General features: G+C 38.3%; 1 protein-coding gene across 2 annotated transcripts; it reads right to left on the reverse strand.

Moving 5' to 3' along the window:
* Positions 1-4524: 4524 nt before the first annotated feature.
* On the reverse strand, positions 4525-24390 carry mknk1 (MAPK interacting serine/threonine kinase 1). 2 transcript variants are annotated; one of them, XM_067430848.1, is made up of 14 exons: positions 23067-24390; positions 21746-21781; positions 16019-16106; positions 15790-15891; positions 15462-15559; positions 15281-15360; positions 14168-14241; positions 13980-14084; positions 13838-13893; positions 10072-10167; positions 9770-9964; positions 9521-9685; positions 6154-6197; positions 4525-6062 (listed from the first exon to the last, which is right to left on the reverse strand). In XM_067430848.1, the coding sequence occupies exons 1-14, from the start codon at positions 23238-23240 to the stop codon at positions 5873-5875; spliced, it is 1503 nt and encodes a 500-aa protein (XP_067286949.1). In that variant the 5' UTR covers positions 23241-24390; the 3' UTR covers positions 4525-5872. The 2 variants fall into 2 exon arrangements, with proteins under 2 accessions (XP_067286949.1, XP_067286948.1); XM_067430847.1 differs by having other exon boundaries at positions 21740-21781.
* Positions 24391-24403: the final 13 nt, after the last annotated feature.

Genomic DNA, 24403 nt, shown 5'->3' on the forward strand with positions numbered 1-24403 from the left:
TGGGGGATCTTTTCTTGGCACACTTTAGGCCCCTTAGTGCCAATTGGGCATTGTTTACATGCCACAGCCTACCTGAGCATTGTTTCTGACCATGTCCATCCCTTTATGACCACCATGTACCCATCCTCTGATGGCTACTTCCAGCAGGATAATGCACCATGTCACAAAGCTCAAATAATTTCAAATTGGTTTCTTGAACATGACAATGAGTTCACTGTACTAAAATGACCCCCACAGTCACCAGATCTCAACCCAATAGAGCATCTTTGGGATGTGGTGGAACGGGAGCTTCGTGTCCTGGATGTGCATCCCACAAATCTCCATCAACTGCAAGATGCTATCCTATCAATATGGGCCAACATTTCTAAAGAATGCTTTCAGCACCTTGTTGAATCAATGCCATGTAGAATTAAGGAAGGTCTGAAGGCGAAAGGGGGTCAAACACAGTATTAGTATGGTGTTCCTAATAATCCTTTAGGTGAGTGTATATCATACGATACGTATATCATTTCAATATAACATCTTCATAACATGAAAATTATTAGCAGCTTATTGGCCAAAATTTTTATATCTGTGCATCTGTAGTTTTATGTATTTACAGATATCCTAATATAATAAATAACGTAATATGTACAAATAAACATTTTATATGTCAAAACCAACCCAATCAGACCACAGATAACATTTTTGAACAGAGCAAATAAATCTGTTACATCTGAAGACTGGCTTAAATAACTTGAAAAGAACAGAATTCATCCTTTACCAGCCAAAATTGTTCAAGATTTTCTGTTTCGAACTTCAGCTCAGTCAATTTGCCAGATTTGATTTGTCAAAAAGGACTGGAGCGCTAGATCAAACTCTTTCAAATTGATCCTGCATTAATCTTGTATTAACCATTCTTCCTTTTCATACTATTCTGAGCCTGAGATGATAAAAGTATTATATGCTTTTATTATTTCACTAGTCTTATGTCAAAGGTCGGACTGACCCTGTGAGCTGATGGCAAGTTGAATTTGTTCGTGTTCTATTACATGTCTGCTCAAAGTGCTCATGCATTTAAAGACCTTTGTGTGAATGTGGATATTTGCAGAGTCAGACGGGCAATTCAGAGAGTTGAAGAGTCTGATTCAGCACAGCAGGTTCCAAACTATGAGTTCTCACATCATTTCCCTTGGAGAACTCATGGGTTTCTGAAGGGTGGAGTGGGGCACTAGGAAGGTGGGTGAGGCTGCAGTGGTGGGAGGAGCTTGGAGAGTTTGTTGGACTGAGCTGAATGGCTGTGGTGTCCTGTAGAGTGGGCTCACTGGTTTCCATCTCGAACACAGCTCCGCCCATCCTCATCAACGGCCAGCGGTCCCGTCCAGCAGACATCCGAGAAGTTTGTCCGATGGGTCGGCGACTGCAGATGCAACACGCTCCAAAAAATGAAAAGGCCACCAAGAGGAGGATGGGTCCGATGATGATGGGAGGGTTGTTTAAGGGGAGGAATTTAGTAAAGGCAAGAGCTCCCACCAGAGTGATGTTAATTCCCGCCAGCATGATGCAGAGCCCGCAAGCGCAGCAAAGAGCCGGGGATGGCATCCCCGGAGAGCGGATCGCCTTCCTCTCACCTGACTTCTCAAGTACAGTGCGGCCATCTTCATTAGAGAAAATCATCCTCTCTAAATACTGCTGACCTTCTCGGCTACTGCATAAAAGAGAGAGAGAGAGGTGGAGAGAGGTGGAGAGCAGTAATGAGTATTATGGGTCCTCAAACATCCGCCGTCCTGTTTGTGTGTCATGTGAGCATCAGCTCTGGGCCGAGTTCAATTCAATTAGTGCAGTCAAGACCAGATGAGTCTGATGAGGATGTGAAAGCTTTGGCTGTGAGGAAATTACACTACCATATAACGTTATTGCTTAGAATGTTTGCATGACAAGGAGTAACGGTTATGTAAATGGTTTAATTGCATGTCATGTCTGCATTAGGAATTTAATAATGGACATCATATGTCACACATCTGAATTAGAAGTGTGAAACTCTAGTTCATCTGTCTTTCTATCTATCTATCTATCTATCTATCTATCTATCTATCTATCTATCTATCTATCTATCTATCTATCTATCTATCTATCTATCTATCTATCTATCTATCTATCTATCTATCTATCTATCAGTTGCTTTAGACGTTCTGGCAATGGCTAACTTTATACATTAATCTAAAACAACGTATTAAGATATTCAATCAATTAAAAAAAAAACATATTCAAAGTAATTTATAAACTGCGGGCGACATGACTGCCGTTTATCTTGCATAATGAAGACGGACCCCAGTTTGCAAATAAAAATGAGTTCGCCTGACTTTAAACTCACCAGAAAATGAGATTTCAGTTTGCCCGGTGTTGTCCTATATTTTAACGAATCTTCAGCAGTTTCAGGTAATGTTCTTTTGCTCTTCAACTTCAACGGCCGGAGGAGCGCGCATCGTTTCGCTCTTGGAGGTTTGTGATGGAGCGACTAGGCAGAGCACTTCACAACCGAGTCATTCCGCTCATCACCGCACGGGTCGCTCTCGAGCGCCACAGGTTTACTTACCCCAACTCGGAGTTGATACATGGATCCTGTTATCCTCCTTTATGTTTATCTTAAACGCCTTCAGGTTTGACTGAAACATTAACTAACATGATGCATCATATCTGCTCAAACAATAGTTGAATAAATGTAATTAGAAACAAACGCATTCTGTCTGCTGTCTCCTCCACATGGCAGGTGATGAATGAAAACATACTTTTCAGTCCAAGAAAATCCTGGACTAAAAAGGGTTTAAAGATAGTAGCCTACAGCCCTTTTTGTCATCTGTCCCTTTCTTTATCGGGTTTATTCGTGTTCAGGTGCTCACAGTGAAGATGGTAAGCGAGCACTGACTGTTTATTCAGGGGATAATTAATTTAGGGGAAGGACCAGAATGTTCAGTGCTCTGGCCCTGTTACGAAATTAATGTACGTTATTTCCATAGAAATACATACTTAAGCTCCCCCATCACACTTTTATAATTTCAAAAGAACCAGGCTCAGACTACACTTTTGAAGAATTATTGTTTCCACTTTCAAATGTTTGAATAAAAACACAGTGTGACATAAAACAGTTTTTTTTTTTTTACTAGTGATGGCATTGGCAAAGTGATTAGGTATGATAAAATAAATGACCAGTTAACAATGCCTAGCATACACTTTCCTTTATAAATTATAACCTCAAAGGCACAAGATGTAACATTACCTCAGAGAAGACGTTTGTGTTGGATTTATTATTAATCTTGATTTCTCAAAACTTGTGTGTTTTTTCCTGGGCAAGTTGTAGTGAACTGCGGCGTACTGAAATCCTAATTTAAAGTATGGAAAGTAATAATAAACTGAGGCTCAAGATGGCCGCAGCTATGTTTGAATAACATGAAAGAGTGCATCCGCAGTATGACACGAGGGAAATACAGCAAAAATACAGCAATGTCAATACAGCTTAATAACATGATTACAGGGTAATAAAAAACTGACCTCTGAATTTTGCAACTGATTAGAATCGAACAATGCAATCACTTAAATAATATTCCAACCAAAATGTAATACTATATAATATTTATTTTTCTAATTAAAGACACTATATATGATTCTTGGATTAAAATATCCACACACACACACACACACACAAAAAGACTAGACCAATGTTATATATTTTGTTGACTTGTGTACTTACATTATTCCAAATGTTTCCAATATTGTTTATCTCCAGAGAAATTAAACATTAAATGAGACATTTATAGCCAGAAAACAAATTATTGTACAGTAACACTTAATTTTCTCTCCATCATACAATTTCTTTTTTTATGAATTGCATGCTATTTAGCAACACAAGCCATCCAGCATTTTTATTAATATGATATTTGAATATCGATCTAGCTTACTGCAGTGTGCAATAAGTGTCTCATAGCAGCTGCGGCGCAAACACATAGATTAACGTTATAACAATTTTCAAATGTATTTATTATGATAAAACAGCACTGTTACCCCACATAAGCTTGAGTGGAAGAAGCGGAGACTGTGGCATAATAAATGTTTTGCTGCTGTTGAGCTGTGTGTCATGCTCATCTTTCATAAGCTATCACTTCAGCAGCCTCAATCAGCTCCCGGCCCTGCTCTACTTCATATACAGTAACGTTAATAATCATCCATGAACATGATTTCTGCCTGCCTCTATTCCAGATCTTTTTTCCACCGACTGTGAGGTGAAGACTACAACTCCCAAGATTCCATGGTCAATCTCGGTGACGTCTAGAGGCAAAAAACTACTTATTGTGCCTTTAAATATTTATGATTTCCAGATTTTATCAGTGCAATCACAATAGGGACATCATAATCGTCAAATTCAAAATACACTGTTTCTATTGTTATCCACAATAAAGTATGTTTAGCACCCCACATAAAGACAGTTAAGTGATCGTTACAGTGTACAGTAAACTGCTGTCTTAAATAAAGACTGAAGTTTTAGCCATGTTTCAGTGCAAATTTCTTTATTTCTCAAAATTGGAAAACCAAATGACCACCTCTGACCTGTTCCAGAGTTTTTAGTGTTTAAATGGCCATTCCATAGCATAGACAATTTCTGCATTTAGACTAAGATACTGCATTAAAGTATCATACAAGCACTGAGTACTGAGAACATAATATGAGGTAGCACCCTCTGGTGTCATTCCTGGTACAGGAAATGTATCCCAACACATACTCATCAATGTACATATATAGATAACCACAACATTCTTATCATTGAATCTAACCTCAAATAGCTTTTTGAGCAACAACAAATAACAGGAAAAATAAATGTGCATGTTTGTAATTTAATAAAAAGGCAAGTGAGGTCATTTAATTATTTTGCAATTTAGGAGCTCTACCCCCTACAACTCCAGGACCCTCCCTCCCCTTCAAAAAAATAAAAAAAATTGCACAATTTCCACTGAATACAAACTAAAAATATAAAACTTGCTCCACCTAATAACTGAGTCGGCTGCAGGATGGGCTCATTGCCCTGATGCATAGAAAAATACTTTACGTTCACATTTTAACAAAATATTGTTCAACGCTCTAAAATACATTAAGCATAACCATGAAAAAAATACACTTTAAATGAAAAAATATAATTATCTGAAAAGACAAACAGTTTGAGCTGAAAGTAACTTATCAAATGTCTATAATACCTCATTGGCATCCTCATTAAAGCAGCATACCTCTTCGATGGCGTTCCATAATGTATTTCTTAGATATGTTGCTGTCATGCAGCATGGCTTTACATAGCTCAAATAAACCAAAACATCATGTACTCAACAATAACTAAACACTAGACTTTTGTTAAAATAAAATAAAACACAGAAAAAAATAGTAAAAAGTGACAGAGCAAGAGATCCAGTGCTTTACAGTAACTAAAGTGTTTTTTAAAAATGTTAAAATTAATGCTAATGTAGATTAAAAAGCCTCAGTGATGCGGTTACATCAAAATTAAAAACATCTGTTAATTCCCTCATAGCTAAGCACCCTTTTTTATATCTGACTGTAAAATACCATCAGCCATAAATATTTGGTAATAAATAAAATAAAGACATCTGATGCCTAAAACGCTCAAAACTCACATTACACAGAGAGAAAGAAATCAACCCGACCTGTAAATATATCTGCACGTTTTTGGCTTGTATACATAAGGTTAGTCTGTGCTACAGGTTGGTAACACTGAGCTTGTGGTGCATATCAGGGTTAGCGTGCTTTACGGTTTGTTCAAGAACCCATTCCGTTTGTCAAAGAATGTAAGTGTATGAAGGGTTATAACGCTGGAGCACCTGTGGGGGGGTAGGCATCAGGTGTTGGTGCGTAGTGCTTGAGACTGTGCTCGGCGACGGGCTAATCTGGAGTTTGAGGGAGGAGAGAGCCTCATGGAGCAGACGACTGCGCCGAAGTCCTCCTGCTCTTCCTCCTGCTGAGACAGTTGCCGATTGAATGCGATGGCTTCAGCTGCGAACTGTGTCAGGTCTTTAGTGCTGCAGTTCCTGAGCGTTCAACCAGACAACATTACAGTCAACGATTAAAACATTACAGAAACTGAAAAAATAAGACTTCATACTGAATCGAATAAAATACCTTTGTAGAACACGAGGAGTTGAAAGAACTCTTTCAGGTGCATTCTGTAAAATAAAACACATTTTGTTTGTATAATATACAGTTCAAAAGTTTGTGGTTGGTAAGAATGCTCTTGACTTATTTGACTTATCAAAACTATTTATTTAATCAAAAATACAGTACAAACAGTAATGTGATATTAAATGTGTGAAAAAAAACATCCATCTTTATAACGTTTTAAAGGGTTAGTTCACCCAAAAAATGAAAATTCTGTCATTAATTGCTCACCCTCATGTCATTCCACACCCGTAAGACCGCTGTACATCTTCGGAACACAAATTAAGAACACACATTTTTGTTAAAATCCGATGGCTCAGAAAGGCCTCCATTGGCCACAATGTAATTTCCTCTCTTAAGACCCATAAAAGGCACTAAAGACGTCGTTACAAAGTCCATCTCACTACAGCGGCTCTACAATAATTTTATCAAGTGACAAGAATATTTTTTGTGCGCAAAAAAACCTAAATAACGACTTAAGTAGTGATGGGCCAAATTCAAAATGTTTCAATCAGATTCATGATTCGATACACTGATTCATAATGGTTCGAAGCTTCAGGAAGCTTTGTTTTGAAATCAGCAATCTCTTTACGAGTAGTTACTTAGTTGTTGTTTTTTTGCTCACAAAAACTGCTCGTTGCTTAATAAAATTATTGTAGAGCCACTCTAGTGAGATGGGATTTGCAACGTCTTTAGTACCTTTTATGGGTCTTGAGAGAGGAAATTACCTGTCCCTGAGCCATTGGATTTCAAGAAAAATACCTTTATTTGTGTTCCGAAGATGAACGGAGATCTTACTGTGTTGAACGGCATTAGAGTGAGTAATTAATGACAATTTTCATTTTTTGGGGTGAACTAACCCTTATATCTATAAATATAACCCTTATAAATATCTAGCTTCCGCCAGACCGCCTTCCATGTTCATCTTACAACGCCTTTCGTAAGTTGAACACAGAAGGCAGTCTGGCGGAAGCTAGATATCTTACTTTATAAAGTTTTATAAAGTAGGCCTTTAGAAGCCTTGCTTCAGAAGGCCTTTATTTACCTTCTGGAGCTGTGTGAATTTAGCCTAGAAATCTAGACGCACCCTAGCGGCATCAAATTTACTCTCTCCGCGAGTGTCGTCTTGCAACTCTCCATAAACTTCTGAGCTGTAAAAACCAAACTCTGGTCAGGCCAATCACATTTTGTATAGAGTTGGTGGGTGGGGCTTAACATAATGACAGCCGAGTTGCGCTTGCGTGCTATTAGTAAACACAGAAGCTGTCGAGAGGCGGTCTTTCGAATCAGCTTTGACCGTGACTCTGGAAGACTTTGAGTTAAAGGGGGGGTGAAATGCTGTTTCATGCATACTGATCTTTTTACACTGTTAAAGACTTGGAATCCCATCCTAAACATGGACAAAGTTTGAAAAGTTAAGGTGGATGTTTGATGGGAGTATTTCTTTGTCAAAAATACTACTTCCGGTTAGTCATAAGTTTCGGCAAGTTTTTTTCGATCATGGGTCCACTTGACGTTAATAGGTCAGAATTTCCTTGTATGGGCCGTACGGGCAATTCTACCGGAAGAGCTTGAGAGAGAGAGGGAGAGTGCGAAAGCAACAGGCTACGCCCATCAAAGCGCTGGCTCGTAGGCTGCGCTGCACAAGTGATGTGACTTCAAGAAATTAACAATGTCACCAAAAAAGTGCGTTTTTGGTTGCCAGACCAAGACAGCCCTGTACAGATTGCCAAAAAACCCCGCGTTAAGGCAACAGTGGATGGAATTTGCTTTTCCGGATCAGCAACTGAGTTCCGCAAAGGTTTATGTCTGTTCACTGCATTTCGGTGCAAACTGTTTCATAAACAAGGCCCAGCTCGACGCCGGATTTTCCGATCGCCTAATGCTGAATGATGGAGCAGTCCCAACGATAAAGGTCCCAACGTTAGAACCGCAGTCGGTGAGTAAGACTGCTTCAAATGTCTGTGTTTTTGCCTATGCCCATCAAGTAGCCCAAACATGATCACATATAGTTAATTGATCAATGGAGCATGCGATGTGTAGTGCGTGTACATTTGTTTAGCTGGCCACTATATGTGTAACTTTATGTTTGTGTATTGTAAAAGCACTCTAAACAACAATACACAAAGAGTGGGGAAAAATGATATACTAAATAAGCACGCTTCTTCATTCAAATGCGCTAACGTTACTATTCCGTGTCTTTCTATGTAAACACTAGCCTGCCGTGCAAAACCAGTCCGCTTACTACAATTGTCTACACAAACCACGCGTAAACACACACACACATACACACGTGCACAACTGCACTTCCCACATGTACAAATACGACAATATAATTCAAGTATAAATATGTAAATAACACAAGCCGCTAAGCATATTATATAGATAGTGTATAACTTGTACCACATAGAGACGTCCTGCTCTAGTCGTTTTTGCTGCTGCTCCTGTTCAACTTCAGCCTCTGGGTCTGATTCCGGATCATAGATGTATGGCTGTATCTGATTAAAAGCCATTTTTTTATTTTGAATAAAGTTTTTTCCCGCTGTTAGGGATGACACAGCTTTACGACGCACTCAACACAATAACAGTGGCGCGCACTCGTCATCCGCTCACACGATACGCCCCCACCCGCTCTGCTTTTTTCGGAAAGACTCGGAACAGCGCATCTTTCTTATATAATTATTAAAAAAATAAAGACTTTTCGGAGATATGCAGGATGCAATGCTACTCTATAGGTACTCAAGATTGACATGACACTGACTGAAAGTGAGTGTTTCACCCCCCCCTTTAAGCTTTTCTCTGAGAAAAGAGCGGCACTGAAGTCATTCTTAAAAAGGGCGAAAGTTTAATCTATCAACTAGCTCTGCTTCACGTTGCTCTGGTTGGTTGTAGCGCTATCCAAATGCGTGCAGAGGGAGTTTGAAAGACAACCGTTTATCCCGCCCCTCAGATTGAACCCTGTCAATGGTGTGTTCCCAGACACAACATATTGATGTGGGTCTGGCTTGTCAGGCTAGTGTGAATTACTTTTATAATGGATGCACTTGTTTTGGTCTTTACATTTTGGGCTGCCATTCACTGCCATTATAAAACTTGGATTAGCCAGGACATTTTTAAAAGAATAGAACTTAGATTCTATTTGTATGAAAGAAGAATGTCATATACACCTAAGATGGTTTGAGGGTGAGTAAATCATTGGATCATTTTTAGGTGAACTATCCCTTTTAAAAGGTAAAATTTTTGTCTACAATTGTTCATTTGCAGAAATTCCATATTGTTCATTCCTATTTGAGATGAAATCAAAAAGGCCTTCAAAAAGCAGAAGACTCACCCCCTGCACCCAGGGATGCTTCAAGACCTGGGCGGCACTCAGCCTTAGAGTGGCATCTCGCACCAGCAGCCGCGAGATCAGATCTTTGGCATCGGCTGAGATCTGAGCCCATACTCCATCAGTAAATTCATATTTTCCCTCCTGAATCCTCTCAAAAAGGTTGTTCTAAACAAGAGATGACCACACTTCAAAGATACAGTACATGGATAAAGGGAATTCAATCCATATTCAAATTAGCGTTTGCCTTACCTGGCAGGCACGACACGTCTCTCCTCGTTCCCAGCCACAGTTGGTGCCGCAGTGGCCAGTGAAGGGGGGACTCCCGCTAAGCAGGATGTAGAGAATGACCCCAAGGCTCCAGAGGTCACAGCGCTTATCATAGAAAGAAGCCTCATCCGTAAAGACCTCAACTACCTCAGGAGCCATGTACTCTGCTGAGCCACACTAAAGTAGAGAACGCACCTCTCAAACAGTGCCACTCAACACTATAACACTACTTAACACAGCTCTAGGGTGCTAAAAGCATTGCAGAATAATCAGAGGTTATTTACCGGTGTGGTGAGCTCGGGGGTAGTTATTGGGGTACAGGCACTGTTCAGCTTTACTCCACTCCCAAGGTCAAAATCACAAATCTTCACAGGAGAAACCTAAATGAAAGCAACACACTCATTACAATAAAGACTGACTAGATTTTAAACATATATATGATATCGTTCAAAAATGTAGGATCAGTGAATAAAAAATAACAAAAATAATCCTTTTATTTAGAAGGGATGCATTTAATTGATTACAAGTGACAGTATAGACATTTATAATGTTACAATGTTTTCCATTCATTTTAAATTTGCAATCATCAACAAAAAAAACTGAATAAAACGTATCATTATTCCCACAAACGTATTATGCATCTAAACTGTTTTCAACATTGTTAATAATGAGAAATGTTTCTTGAGCAGCAGATCAGCATATTAGAATGATTTCTGAAGGATCATGTGAGACTGAAGACTGGAGTAATGATGTTGAAAATTCAGCTTGGATCACAGCATTCAGAGGAATACATTACCAAACACACACACACACACTATATATATTATATATATATATAATGTAAGATGTAAAATGCATTTTTTTTTTTAAATCTCAGTAAGGTAAATTTTATTTTCCTATGTGTATTTAATGAATGCTTATACATAATCAATGTTGTTAATTTGCACTATGTACACTACAGATATTTCCTTACATAACTTTTTAATCATGAAAGGTACACTGTTTTTTTTTTACATATACAAGTGACATCAGTAGGATTTCAGTACAAGATTTTAGTTTTTTTCAAAGTTTTTATTTCTCATCTTTTTAGATAACTGGTATCAATCTCGGACAGGTTTGTTAAATAGTTGCCAGGTTTACTCAAGTAAATGGAAACCCTATTTAAAGAGGTTGTTCCACATTATTAAGCAAGTCACAGATCTCATGCAATATGGGAAGGAAGAAAGACATATCTGAAAATGGAAAGCATGAAACTGTTTGAAAATATTTTGTTTACCCATGTCAACTGGAAATGTATCTCTTTGTGAGCTTTGGTTAGAGGTGGCTGAAAGGCAACTTTACACACAACTTCCAGCCCGCATGGAGAGGTTCTTTAGACTCCGGAGACCCGGCAGCTTCAAATACCGGTTTGCTGCTCAACAGAGCCTTTGTATCGTTGTCCTTTTAATACAATTTTTTTTTGACAGAAACTTTCCTTACTAATCCTTTATCTGATAGAGTTCTCGTATTGTAAATTACTCTCAAATCTTATGATAGTTTGATAATCTCCATAGTTGTTTTCATGCCTTTATCAAGACATGTAGCCTGTCCAAATACCCACAATTGCAGTCTTTGCACTTGTCCACTTACATGACATATTTCCTGCATTTGGCCCAAGTGTTCAAGTAGGTATGAAGACTGCAAGTGTGTATATAACTTTAATTACCAGATGGAACAAACTTATAGCGTTGCAAAAAATGCATGTGTTTACAGAGTTTTTAATTTTTTTTATTTAAAATAAACGTATAAATGTCTGTTCAGTAGTCGCTATGTAACTATTAGAAGACACAAAAAAATGGTTGTGCTTCCAATTAAGTGATAAATAGCAGTTGCAAATACACAGCAGTTGGCTATCTTCTTTGTACCAATTAGATTATGGCCCGGTTTCACAAACAGGGCTAAGGCTAAACTAGAATTAGGCATTGGTTCAATTAGGACATTTAAATAACTTTTATAAATGTACCATAGAAAAAAAACATTACTTTTGTGCATCTTAAGACAAAACAATGGCATATTAAGATATCATTGCAAATTTATTTTAGTTAAAACAACTCAAACATGCATTTTAGTCTGGACTACCTTAAGCCTTGTCTGTGAAGCTGGGGGGATATGTAATATCTAATTAATTCAATTTACAGTGGAACGTTTTCCTTGACATCTCGCGATTTAGGGGCAAACAAGTTCACAAACATTATGCATGATGGGATACGCTTAGCCTTCGAATACCACTCTAAAGCATGTGGGTGGATAGTGTGGGTTTGGTATTTCAAGTTTAATCTTGCGCACTTACTTCCTGTTGCGTGCAAACACTCAAGTGGCCAAGACCGCAAGTGTGGGTATTTAGACAGGTCAACTGCACTATTTCATGCTTTTCATTTTCAGAAAAATCTTCCCATATTGCATGAGATCTGTGACTTGCTTAATAATGTGGAACAACCTCTTTAAATAGGGTTTCCATTTACCCCAGTAGACCTGGCAAACTATGTAACAAGCCTGTCCGAGATTGATACTAGTTATCTAAAAAGATATGAGAAATACAACCAAGACTTTCTTTGAAAAACTAACAGCTTAATTTTCATTGTACTAAAATTTTACTGATATGCCACTAGCATAATAATCTGGAACACAATTGTATGTGTATGTTAATTAATATTTCTAATGTGTACTGAAAACAGACTCTCTTTTATTCCTACTCAATATATAATACTTTCGACTGAAAGATTAGGGCATGAGGACGAAATTATTGTTTCTAGAGAACGTTAACTGGGGGACAAACTGAAGGCTTTAAAAGAGGTCATGCAGATTTTGACTAAGCATGAAGATGCTTATCTGAGGCACTCAAATGCAAGGACATAGATAACTACGGAGCACAGGCCACCTCTTTCCATCATACTCTTGGTCGATGACTTGTTAGATATATAGTTCCTTTTTTCTCTTTTCTGTCTCCCTCTCACGTATCAAGTTTAATCTGCAAATGCTGTGAGAACTTTTTTCTGTAGTCAAGGTTGGTAGGCCTGGGTAGAGTCTAGGGAGCCAGATAAAATGTTCCCAATTAAAAATGATTTACGCATGTTTGGTAAGAATATTATGGGATGATGAAGACCAATTCGCAAGAAAGTGAACCAGAAAGTGTATATGATATAAGAGTAGGAAAAAGAAGATAAATTAACTTTGAACGTCTTTGTTCAATGATAAATAAATATGCATGTTGAATAAATAATTGTTTTGTGGCTCTCAGAGGTATGTTGTATGGTTGTAAGAGAGACTTCCTTGGATCGTGATACATTTTATGAGATTTTTACCAGTGAGAGGCCTGACCTTAAATTCAACAGTAAAATTTCACCACATCTCTCAGGATTCTCCAAATAAAATCTCCTAACCCTTCCATAGCCCTTTGTAGTACAAGAGGGCTAGATAGATAGATGAATGGAACAAGAGATGGACAGAAGTTTCACACTTCTAATTCATAAGCGGGTTTGCCCTGCTTTTTCGGTGTTAACCCTAAATTACAGGGCCAAACTTGTGTAAACAAATATGTGTGAAATGATGCAGCATTAGAATATTGTATAAACTATATTTATATATTGTACAAATTATTGTATAAACAATAGTTTCAGAGTTTGAGGGGAAAAATGTAAAATGGTCATGGACATTTTTTTGTTTTATTTTTACATTTATCTGTCTGAAAAGTCTATTCTGGAAAAACTTGACAGTACAGTCTGCAATATATAATATCAGGATGCGCAATGCTAGAGCATTTGTATAATCAGGTAGAATGCATTGTTTGTCCAGTCAATGATACTGGCACCACAAATGCGCAAATGAGGATGTTAAACTAGGATTTGTGTGAAACATCATCTAATAAATACTTAGTATTAATTGTAAACCCTGGAAAAATTACAAGCCGTGAGAAATGTGAAAGCAAGATGACCCAGGATTCTGTTTACCCAGGGTTTAGAATGACCCAGGCATAACAAGTGTAAAGCCCAAAAGACAAAACGGATGCATTACCTTATCCGTATATTCACACAGGATATTTTCAGGCTTAAGGTCCCGGTGAGCGATTCCTGTGGAAAAACAGAAACAAGTCTGAAGTAAACAGATTTGCACGTGTCACGGTCAGTGGGCCGCAGAGTAAATCTACAGTATTTACCTTTGTTGTGTAGAAAGTCCAGTGCATGTGCTATATCCCTGACCACATGACTAGCCTCTCTCTCATCAAAGTATTTTTGTCTCTGGATGTGTGTTAAAATGGAACCTGAGAGGAAAAGAGAAAAGTAATCAGAAAAAAACTAACCGAGATTGTGACTGCATTTGTATTTCACTGCAATTCAACTATACCTCCACGTAACTTCTCAAACACCAGGTAAAAACAGCTGTCATCTTCAAAAAACTGAATGAGCTCCAGAATGTTCCTGTAAAGAACACAATGAATGCAGTTGTGCAATTATTCATACTACTAGTACTAACTAAAAACAATTACAGCATTTTCTGACTATCAACTATATGTTAAGTCTGACTTAAGTCCACTGAGTCTTTAGTGGGTTGCACTGTTATTTAATGTGTTTTTGGTTTGTTCTGCAAAAAATTAAGTGATCTAAGAGATTTATATAGCTAATTGCAGCACACCATTTAAAAAAACACAGCAAGTCTATCCCACAACGCCTCACTTAGCTTAAGTGACAAAAATTAATATTTTATATATATATAAGTCATACGGCAATATAGTGTATGTGTATATATATATATATATATACACATACACTATATTGCCGTATGACTTATATGACATGATATATCACTTCCATGGCCAAAGGTATATAAAATCAAGCAGCTAGGCATGCAGACTGCTTCTACAAACATTTGTGAAAGAATGGATGAAAGGAACTCTTAATACTTCAGCACACCAAGACATTTTAGACAATTTCATGCTCCCAACTTTGAAGGAACAGATTGAGGATGGCCTCTTCCTGTTCCAACATGACTAGTGCACAAAGCAAGGTCCTTAAAGACATGGATGAGCGAGTTTGGTGCATAGGAACACTGACTGGCCTGCACAGTCCGATAGAACACCTTTAGGATGAATTAGAGCGGAGACTGTGAGCCAGGCCTTCTCGTCCAACATCAGTGCCTGACCTCACAAATGCACTTCTAGAAGAATGGTCTAGAATTCCCATAAACACACTTCTAAACCTTGATGAAAGCCTTCCCAGAAGAGTCAAAGCTGTTATAGCAGCATAGGGTGGGCCAACTCCATATTAAACTTTAAGGGTTAAGAATGGGATGTCATTAAAAGTTCATGTGCATGTAAAGACAGGTGTCCCAAAACTTTTGTCAATATAATGTATAAATAGTGCTCATAAATGGCTGTTGAGAATGATCTGGAGGCTTGGACATGGAAACAGTATTCGATACGTCCTGGATTAACAAGCGGATAGTGGAATATGATCTTACTTATTTCCTTGACACTGGTAAAGAGTCTCCACCTCTCTGAAAACTCGACTGCGACTGTGACCAGCGTTCTTCTCGATTATCTGAGGAACATAAACCCACATGGTACACAAGATTTTTTATGTTTGTTTAACAGAACTAATGCAATATTTATCTAAAAAAAACATGGAAAAACCCCTGTCACCTTCACAGCATACTCATTGCCGTTCTGTAAACACACACATCCCTGGACTTTAGCATAAGCACCCTGACCCAGCAGCTCATCCGTCAGCCTGTACAGATCTACAACACACACAGTTCTGCGTTGAATCACACCTTACCTAATCAGGAAATGTAGTCAGGAAATGCAATCAAACATCCTGAAGATATGATGGTGCATGATAACAATTTACAAATACTGATTAATGCTGAAAGTAAGCCAAACAAAAAGACCAGGAACACATAATGACTAGTAATACGAGTTTGTAATATCCTTTTTATAATATCCTTATATTGTAATGATGGTATTGTACCGCTAAATTTGCCCGTGAAACTGTCCGCGGCCCGAGTTCTACGTTTCTTCTTTCGGCGTGTAGCCGCGTCTGTGATGTTGATTGGCTGACTGCTCTCCATTTCTAATCCCAAAGTAAAAAACACAAAACCGCAGATGTTACATTACAGATATAAGGTACTTCGGTACTAAATTTCTTTTTTAAATGATTTGAAGGATGTTTTTAAATGTTTAACCCCAAGCAGCTGTACCTGCGGGGGTTTGGGAGGCACTGTTGAGAGCATGAGAAAGCGGGCCACGGCTCTCCACCTGACCAGATGCCAGAGTGCTACTGGTTATCTGAGAGGAAGAAAATGAGAGAAATTTACACTTAAAACAAAGTGATGGTACACAACAGCAACACATCAATGCTTCTAGAGACATATAAAGTGCAACAGTCTGGTTTCAAAGTAAAATCCCATTCATTGTCTCCATAGCTGAATTATTTTCAATGTTAACAGACCTACTGTAAAATTCCCCATGATTCTGCAAATAAATTTCCTCCAATCAGATAATCACAATAAGCAACTCCTTAGCGCCTATCCAATCCCATGAAGCACTGATTGACGCAATTAAGTCGGCCTCCCTAAACTCTCAAACTACTTGAATATTTGTTGGCATAATATACATATTTTGCAGTGAACATAAAATATAGCATTGCTCCATGGGAGTGCAGTTTGTTCCCTGCTGTTAAGTACATTCTTGTACCTTTGTCGTCTAGACTGATTTTCAAATACTTTTTTGCCTCAAATCAAACTTTGTAATGTTGAGATTTACCTAATAGCTGGTTGGTTTAGTTTAGTTGGAGTGAACAAGAGCCAGACGGTGATTGACAAGGTATGTGACCATCTTCTATAGAGACAGAGCGTATTTAGGCCACGCCCCCATTTAGGTGTGTGTGTGTGGGGGGGGCAATCCAACGCTCTCCATTGACTTTGCATTGCGAGAAGCAGTCGCCTCATCTTTTATTTATAACAAGAAACAGAACAATGTCTAAAAGCTGATATGTGACAAGGTGTGCAGCAAACAAGTTAAAAAACACGTAACTAAATTTTTATAAGCTGTCGATCCCAAAAAAACGAGCGTTTAAGGAGACAAAAGTGGACACAGGCAATAAGACGTGAAGCTTCAGCAGGAAGAATGGGTCAATTTTGGGATCCTGACACTCAGTATGTCTCGGTATGCCTACGCGTGTGCAGTAAACATGTTGTCAAATATCCAAATGTTAGTTTTATATATTTCCTGCCGCTGATTACTTTCCCCTCCAGTGTGCGTTGTGTAATATAACGTCCCGCTCCAACTCAAGTGTCTGTATCCACTTTTGTGTCCTTAAACGTTCGTTTTTTTGGTCAACAGCTTATAAAAACTTCTGGGTTTTTGGTTCTGGGTTTTTTAGTTTGTTTTCTGTACACCTTGTCACATATCAGCTTTTAGACATTGTTAGTTTTTTAGTAATAATTCAGAAACGACAAGGAGGCCGCTTCCCGCAATAGAAAGTCAATGGAAGACGGTTGGTTTGTTCCCCCCCCCGGTGGGCGTGGCTTTCAGATTATGATGCATGTTGTTCTGTCTCTATCCATGCGTCCCAATTCGCATACTATCCATACTAAATAGTATTCGAAAACAGAATTAGTATGTCCCAAATCGTACTATGTTGAAAAGAGTATTCCAAAGATACCCGGATAGTTTACTATTTCCGGTCCGAATTCGAAGTTCAGATCGATGTGCACTCAAACGGCTGATAGTGCCCACAACCCATTGCGAGTTGGACGAGGATTCGATTATAACTACAAACGCGGATAAAAAGCGTTAAAAAACTACAAACATGACTGATGTGTGAGTCCGACGGTTAAGTAGAGAAGTTTAGATAAAGGGGTTTGAGTGACCAACTATCAATATTTAACCTGACAAAAATATATTTATTCAGTGTCGTCCACATTATATTTCACATGCAGCAGCATTGTGAACTTTTGTAATGACACGTTTGGCCATTTATTTTTAGATTCATCATTATATTTCAACTGCAAACACATGAGGAGAGTCTCTGCATTAAAGACACATTAACGAGTGGCCATGTTTCTCCCTGATACGGTAGGAAATTGAACTGAATGTGTAGGATTTGAACTGTGAAAAATCTGACGATGATTGACAGGGCAGTTAAACGGTGACGGGATGCTCGTAACTAAGCGACAGTCCGTTAAAGATGGTGAAGTAGTATGTCCCAAAGCTTGCATACTTTTCTGCTAAATAAACACTCAAAAGTATATACTTTTTCCTTCACAAAAAGAGTACATACTTTTAGGACGTAGTATAAGTAGGCGAATTGGGACGCAGGCGCAGCATATGCTTTATATGCTCCTCCATGAATATTTAATGTATATGACTAAATTATCATATTTTAAAGTCGGCATGAAATGGAAGACACAATAGTCCTTTCTTCTCTTTTGTGAAGCATATTGTAGAGTGAACTGGTTTCTCAAACAAGAAAACATTTAGGGTGGGAGTTGATTTTTTCCATAGAGAATTGATTGGATAGTTTGATTGTGGTGTGCTCGTCGGGTGCTTCTCAAACGGAAAGCTGCATCCTACAGAGGCTGCGTCCTTCCTAGTCCAGTGCTTAGGTGGCTTGTAGACTGGAGTCCTCCTCAACATTAAAATCTAGAGTCTAGAATGAACTTAATTTTGGAAAAATTCTTTGTACTACAAATCTTTTTATTAACTAGCTGTCTTTTTATTAACTGGCTTCCACCATCTGCGGTCTCCCAGTGGCTTACATTATTTTATTTTTTGTGTAAGTGATTAATTTACAGTGAAACAAGATAACATCTATACTTTCATGTCCAAAAACATTATTGTTGTCTTACATTTCATGACAAACTCAAGACAAGCTCAGTACCAACTCAATTTCCATCAGTCTATTTTGATGAATTGGAACGTGAGTTTAAAGGATTGTGGGTGATTTAAGGCTGTGATTTACAGCAGATGGATCCTTTAAAAGTGAAGGATACGAAATGAAGGCTGCCTTCTGAGAATCCTTTAAATTGAGATGGCCTCAGTGACGTTTGATGACGTGGCAGCCGAGATATGCAGACTTCCATTTGAGAAACACCCATAGTCATTACAAGAGGAAGTAGAAAGTTATTTTGATTAAGGATTACTAGGGCACATGATTAATATATTACTATTACAGGGTATATGCAGGAATCCTGAAGTTAATTTCAATACCTTTTTAAGACTTTTTAAAGACCTTCTCAAAATATTTTAAGACTCCATCGCACTTCAAGTTCTAATCGGCAACAAACCTTTAACTTAATAATAAACAGTTGTAGTCGAATGTAGACTTTAAATCTCTATCGTAGGCCAATTTCGTATCGTTTATATTGCATATCTGTTTCGCAACATAAGGAGGGCGACACATTCCCTAACTGCGCATTTCGCAAAATACATGACGTCACCCGTAGACGGCGCGCACCAGGGATGGAAATTAACTTTTTTAAAGTCTACCACTCAATGTTTTTACAGCCACTTTTTTGTTTTTAACTGACAATGTGTAACTGCATGTGAAAATTAATACTACAAGCTCTACAATACTTAAGAAGTTTATTTAATCTCAAGTCTCAATGAAATACTGACATTTTCTCTTTCTCGCTTATACACACACAAAACATGAACTGATATACATTTCATTAAATAAGTAGGGCTATGTGTGCTCTTTTTTTACCTGGATGAGGCATTTGGAAGATTTGCGGTCTTTTATGGCTTCCAGTTTTATGGTTTTTAGTCCCAACAAAGAAAGCGTGTTGATAACACACCGAGCAGAACATTGTCAGTAGGGATGCACCAAAATAAAAAATCTTGGCCGAAACCAAAGCCAAAAACCGGAAAATAAAATTCAAACTAAAATGTTTAACTCGACCTCACTCATGTGTTCATTAAAGGGTTACTTCAGCGATTAGCATATGGCTTTGTATCAGTAGAAACCCTGGAGAATATTCAAATTATTGTGCTTTCCCCCCTCATATCTCCCTGAGACGAGAGATTTATGCATTTTATTTCTGGAAAAATTCCTCCTATGATGCAAAATGACGATTTTTGCATCATAGGAGGAATGCTTGCCCAAAGGCTAAAGACTACAGCCAGCAGAGGGAGCCATTTCCGCATGTTTTGAATCTGCGCATGGGGGATGGGAGATTACACTCAGCTGGCAGGGAGAGCTCAGCTTGCAGACAGGATAATTTAAACAGAGCTGTGGTGAGCAATGTAAGTCTTTTAACTTCTCAAATTCATTTCTATGAAAGTTAAGCTTGCAAAGGCATGAACTGAAACGCATGCCAGACTGAACTGGCGTTGTGAATGTATGCCGCGAATGTAGTCGAGATCACCGCAGCTCTCATCACTCGTGCAGTTAGTGCTCAGGGCTGTGATACTCGCGCGGTGACTCACTCATTATATTGAACAGACACGTTCAGTTTTTAATTGTAGTGTCTTCTCTAACTCAGACACAGTAATGAAGTTGGTGGTGTTGGGAATGGCCTCACAGGGCAACGAAGCATTCTGGGAATTGTAGTCTTTCATCCCCATGGGACAAAAACACATTTTCTGTCTTTTCTCAGTCTAGAAGACACCAAATTCAAAAATAATTTCACATTTCTACTGCATTGATGACCCAGTTTAACTACAGATTCATCTTCCCAGCGCTGAAGTACCCCTTTAAATAATAATGTACAGGCCTACTGGCCTGCAGAGAAGGACAGAAACTGAATAATGTAATCAAATGTAAAATAACTGCATATTTAACTGTTTAAATGAAAGATTAATCCTTATTAAACATATAAAACTATTCAATCAAGAGCATTGTTTAATGTCAAACTAAATATAAGGACATCACTCAGGCAGCAGTAAAGGCCACTGCGCCTTTAAGAGCTGAGGCAGGGATATGCTCGTCTTTCTCGACTGTGCATACTATACAGTTCACTTGAGGCATATTCAGACTATGTCTGCTTGGATACTCATCAAGATGGACATGTTGACATACTTCTTGTGTGAGTTTGTCCGTTTAAGTGCAAGACTTGAAAGAGAACTCAATATTGGCGCGCTGTGAGACTCGCGCGCGCTCTCGGATGATGCACAGCGCCAGATCTTCCCTCAGCGCGCGCGAGTCTCACAGCGTGTCTTCACGCGAGTGATGACGGAGAAAACGACTGGTCATATGCGCACATACGGCAGCACTCGCATGCATTGAACAAAGTTTACATAGAGGTGAAACAGCTCGGTAGGTGAAGCGAGTTTACCCGCCACAACTCAAAATCAGCCGCATTTGGCTGGTGGCGGTGCTAATTTACATCCCTGGTGCGTGCGCTCCCAGCCGATCTCAGACTGAGCGCCCCGTTGTTTTTTAATACTTACGGGGATGAAAATAAATATATTCATAAATACGTTTTGGAGTCAAACTCTTTTGACAAAGCTTGAACAAAATTCTTTCAAAATTTAAGACTTTATAAAGCCGTGATAAGACTTTTTAATACTTTATAAGGGTCTTAAATTTCCCAAAATTGATTTATCACCTTTTAAGACTTTTCAAGACCCCGCGGATACCCTGTATTAGTATAATGGGAAAAAATAATTTATATAATAAATACTGCAATATTCCCCCAAAATATTCATTTTGATTTCATGGTGACTTTAACAACACTAATGTCCTGTAAACATGAACTTTTATCATAGAAAGAGGAAGTGATCATAAGCTGTAAAACTTGCAGTGTGCACATATCAGATTTCACACTGAGTCTGAACAAGCCTCGCACGCATGACTTTCAAAACATCTCTCCACATCCACCACGAAATACATAGACAAGCTCTGCTTTACTTTCTCTCCCAGTTTGAGATTCAAAAACAAGTAAAAGGCCAGTTTTGAAGTAAGTCACGATACTTGCCAATACCTGGCGGGAGCAGTGAAGCGCCTGAAGGTCCGCGAGCTGAAAGGAAAAACAGACACGATCATTCCAGAAGCAGCGCGAGACGGAGCCGTGACAGATCTCGTGCCGCAGGGTAAAAGTCGTGACGTCAGCGTCACCTGCACAGCTGACGAGTGTTACGTACGTTTTTCTTAATAGTAGGTTCAGTGAAATCAATCATGTCAAAGATATTTAATATATGTCGTGACAAGTTCTTATTTGGCTGAGGGGGAATTCCAGCACACTTATATTACTCGTATTAAATACAGAACAATAATAAGAATTGTTTGTTTGTTTATTAAGTTTTTAACGCCATGCAAGCATCAGGGCTATATTTACATGGAAAACACAAGGTCAATATCACAGTCTATATTAAACGATTATATTTCAACTTAACATAAGATAGAACATCTATTATACATTTGGGTGATAAATTCTGAAATGTTGTTTCTGAATAAAAGCGTTTTCTAGAAGTATCATACAAATTACAGTACAGAATTTGCTGCAGTCAAAGGAGAAATAATGTGAATAAAGGATGATTAAATAATATGGCATACATCCGAAATTCACTTGGAATACATCCATATATAAATCCATACATATCCAACCAACCTTATATATCCATCCATATGTCGTTAATAAATATTTTTGGGGCGGGTTAGCGTAGCAGCGGGCTGGGAAATTAACATATTTAAAGCAACAGTAGCGCAAGTCGATACTGGTTGACAGTTCATTCAAAATTCTAGCAATCCCTTCATGACTTTCTTCTGTATTCCAAAATATTATGTGGAATGATAACATCGATCACCATGCACCTTAATTGTTTGGAAAAGAGATGCGATGAAATTGTCTAAGTATCAGTCCTTCTTTTATGTTCCACGGAGTCATTCTGGTTTGGGTGAATAAATAAAATAATTCGGTTTTTTTGTTGTTGTTGAGTGAACTATCCCTTTAAGAGAAGATCAACTAAAATGAGTGTCAAAGACAAAGCAACAAGTGTAAAAAAACTAAAATAGCGTAGCGATGTCAGCAGAACGGTAGTGCCAAGTTAACCGAAGAGATGTTTTTGAGTAACTGAAAATCGTATTTTTTTAAATGCATGAAACCTATGACTATGATAACTCGCTTACAGAATTGAGTTCAATCGTTTGTTTTTGCGACCTGGCGCGAATCGAGCGACCCAATCGATGAAGCCACTTTATCACATGACAGATTATAGCAGCAAACTGGATTTAGAGCTACTTGACCTCATGTAAAATACAAATTATATACATGTATATTATGCAGATTTAAAAAAGATTCAAACCTGAAAATTGCGGTCAAATGAGTCTAGCTGTGCCGCGAGTGCCTCCGCCATCCTCCACTGAACAGCATTAGTGAGGAGGAGGAGGAGGATAACAGAAACCACAACAGCACCACCCCAACCGTGCCAAACTGCCCTCCTACTGATGGTCCTGCGGCGCATGCATTTGCGAATCATGGTGACGGGATGGGTTATGAATATTAATCAAGTCACGCGACTGGACGAACGAGGGAGATTACGAGTTGACGTAGGCATGACCTCATGAATATTCTTATGCGAAGACGTTGCTGCCACTGCCACCAGAGGGCTGCCACCGGGCAACGAGACTGGTTTCATTCAGACTCATACTGTGAAGTAAATAGCCTACAACTTTTTTAAACGTCAATGCTGACTAACCTGTCCGTATGAGAGAATGCCCACAAAGAGTTATGCAATCGCTGTGATGGAATGGATTTATTTATTAGCCTACTGTTAATCCGAATTTTTCTTTTTATAATGTTAATTTAATGGCTCGGTTCTTTAATCCAAACACCGCATAATTCAGGGTTGCCATGAATAGGTTAGTCATGATGAGAAACCTGATTATTATATCAGTGAAATAGCCGAGTCTGGATTTATTATGAATCTTACTAATTGCTAAAATGTGTTATTTGCTACTAAATATAAAGCCTAGCCTACATATTTTGTTCTAGTTGTGTTTAGCTATGGCATTGCCTAGTATTTTCATATCAGTGTGTATGGACATTGTGATAATGAGGATGATATTGAGAATTAGCCTACATCTGTTGCAGTCTACCTCCTGGGTGCCACTGTCCTGTTTCACCATGAACAGCTTCTCCTTGGGATTTAAACATGACTAAATAATCAAATTTAGCACTCTTATGAAAATATATTTTGTAATAAATTTAAATCGGACTAATTTTTTAATTGTTTGTTATGAATTAACATCTCCGAAAAAAATGTATGGCGTGTCTAATCAAAATATGACTTTCTGTAAAAAAAATAATTGCATTGTTCTCATACGTGTCCACTGTACAGGACACCGGGGCTTAAAATCATGTTTATGCAGTTATTGTGGGAGACAAGTGAACAGGGAAATAAATTACATATCAATGTTCCTATAAAATATTATGAAATGTTGACAACTGTTACTCCCATTAATACACTTCTTTTTCATTACTTGTTGCTAAGAAGTAGAACAGAAGTAACAAACTATTGCAGATAGCATAATGCCAATGTTAAAATGTATAACCTTATTTAGGAATTTAGTCTGATTCAAGTAGAGGAGCTGGGGATGGTTGAGGTACTTAGCTCCAGAGGACCGCAATTGCATCTGATAA

The sequence above is a fragment of the Pseudorasbora parva genome, chromosome 22 (assembly GCF_024679245.1).
Source record: "Pseudorasbora parva isolate DD20220531a chromosome 22, ASM2467924v1, whole genome shotgun sequence".
NCBI lineage: Eukaryota > Metazoa > Chordata > Actinopteri > Cypriniformes > Gobionidae > Pseudorasbora > Pseudorasbora parva.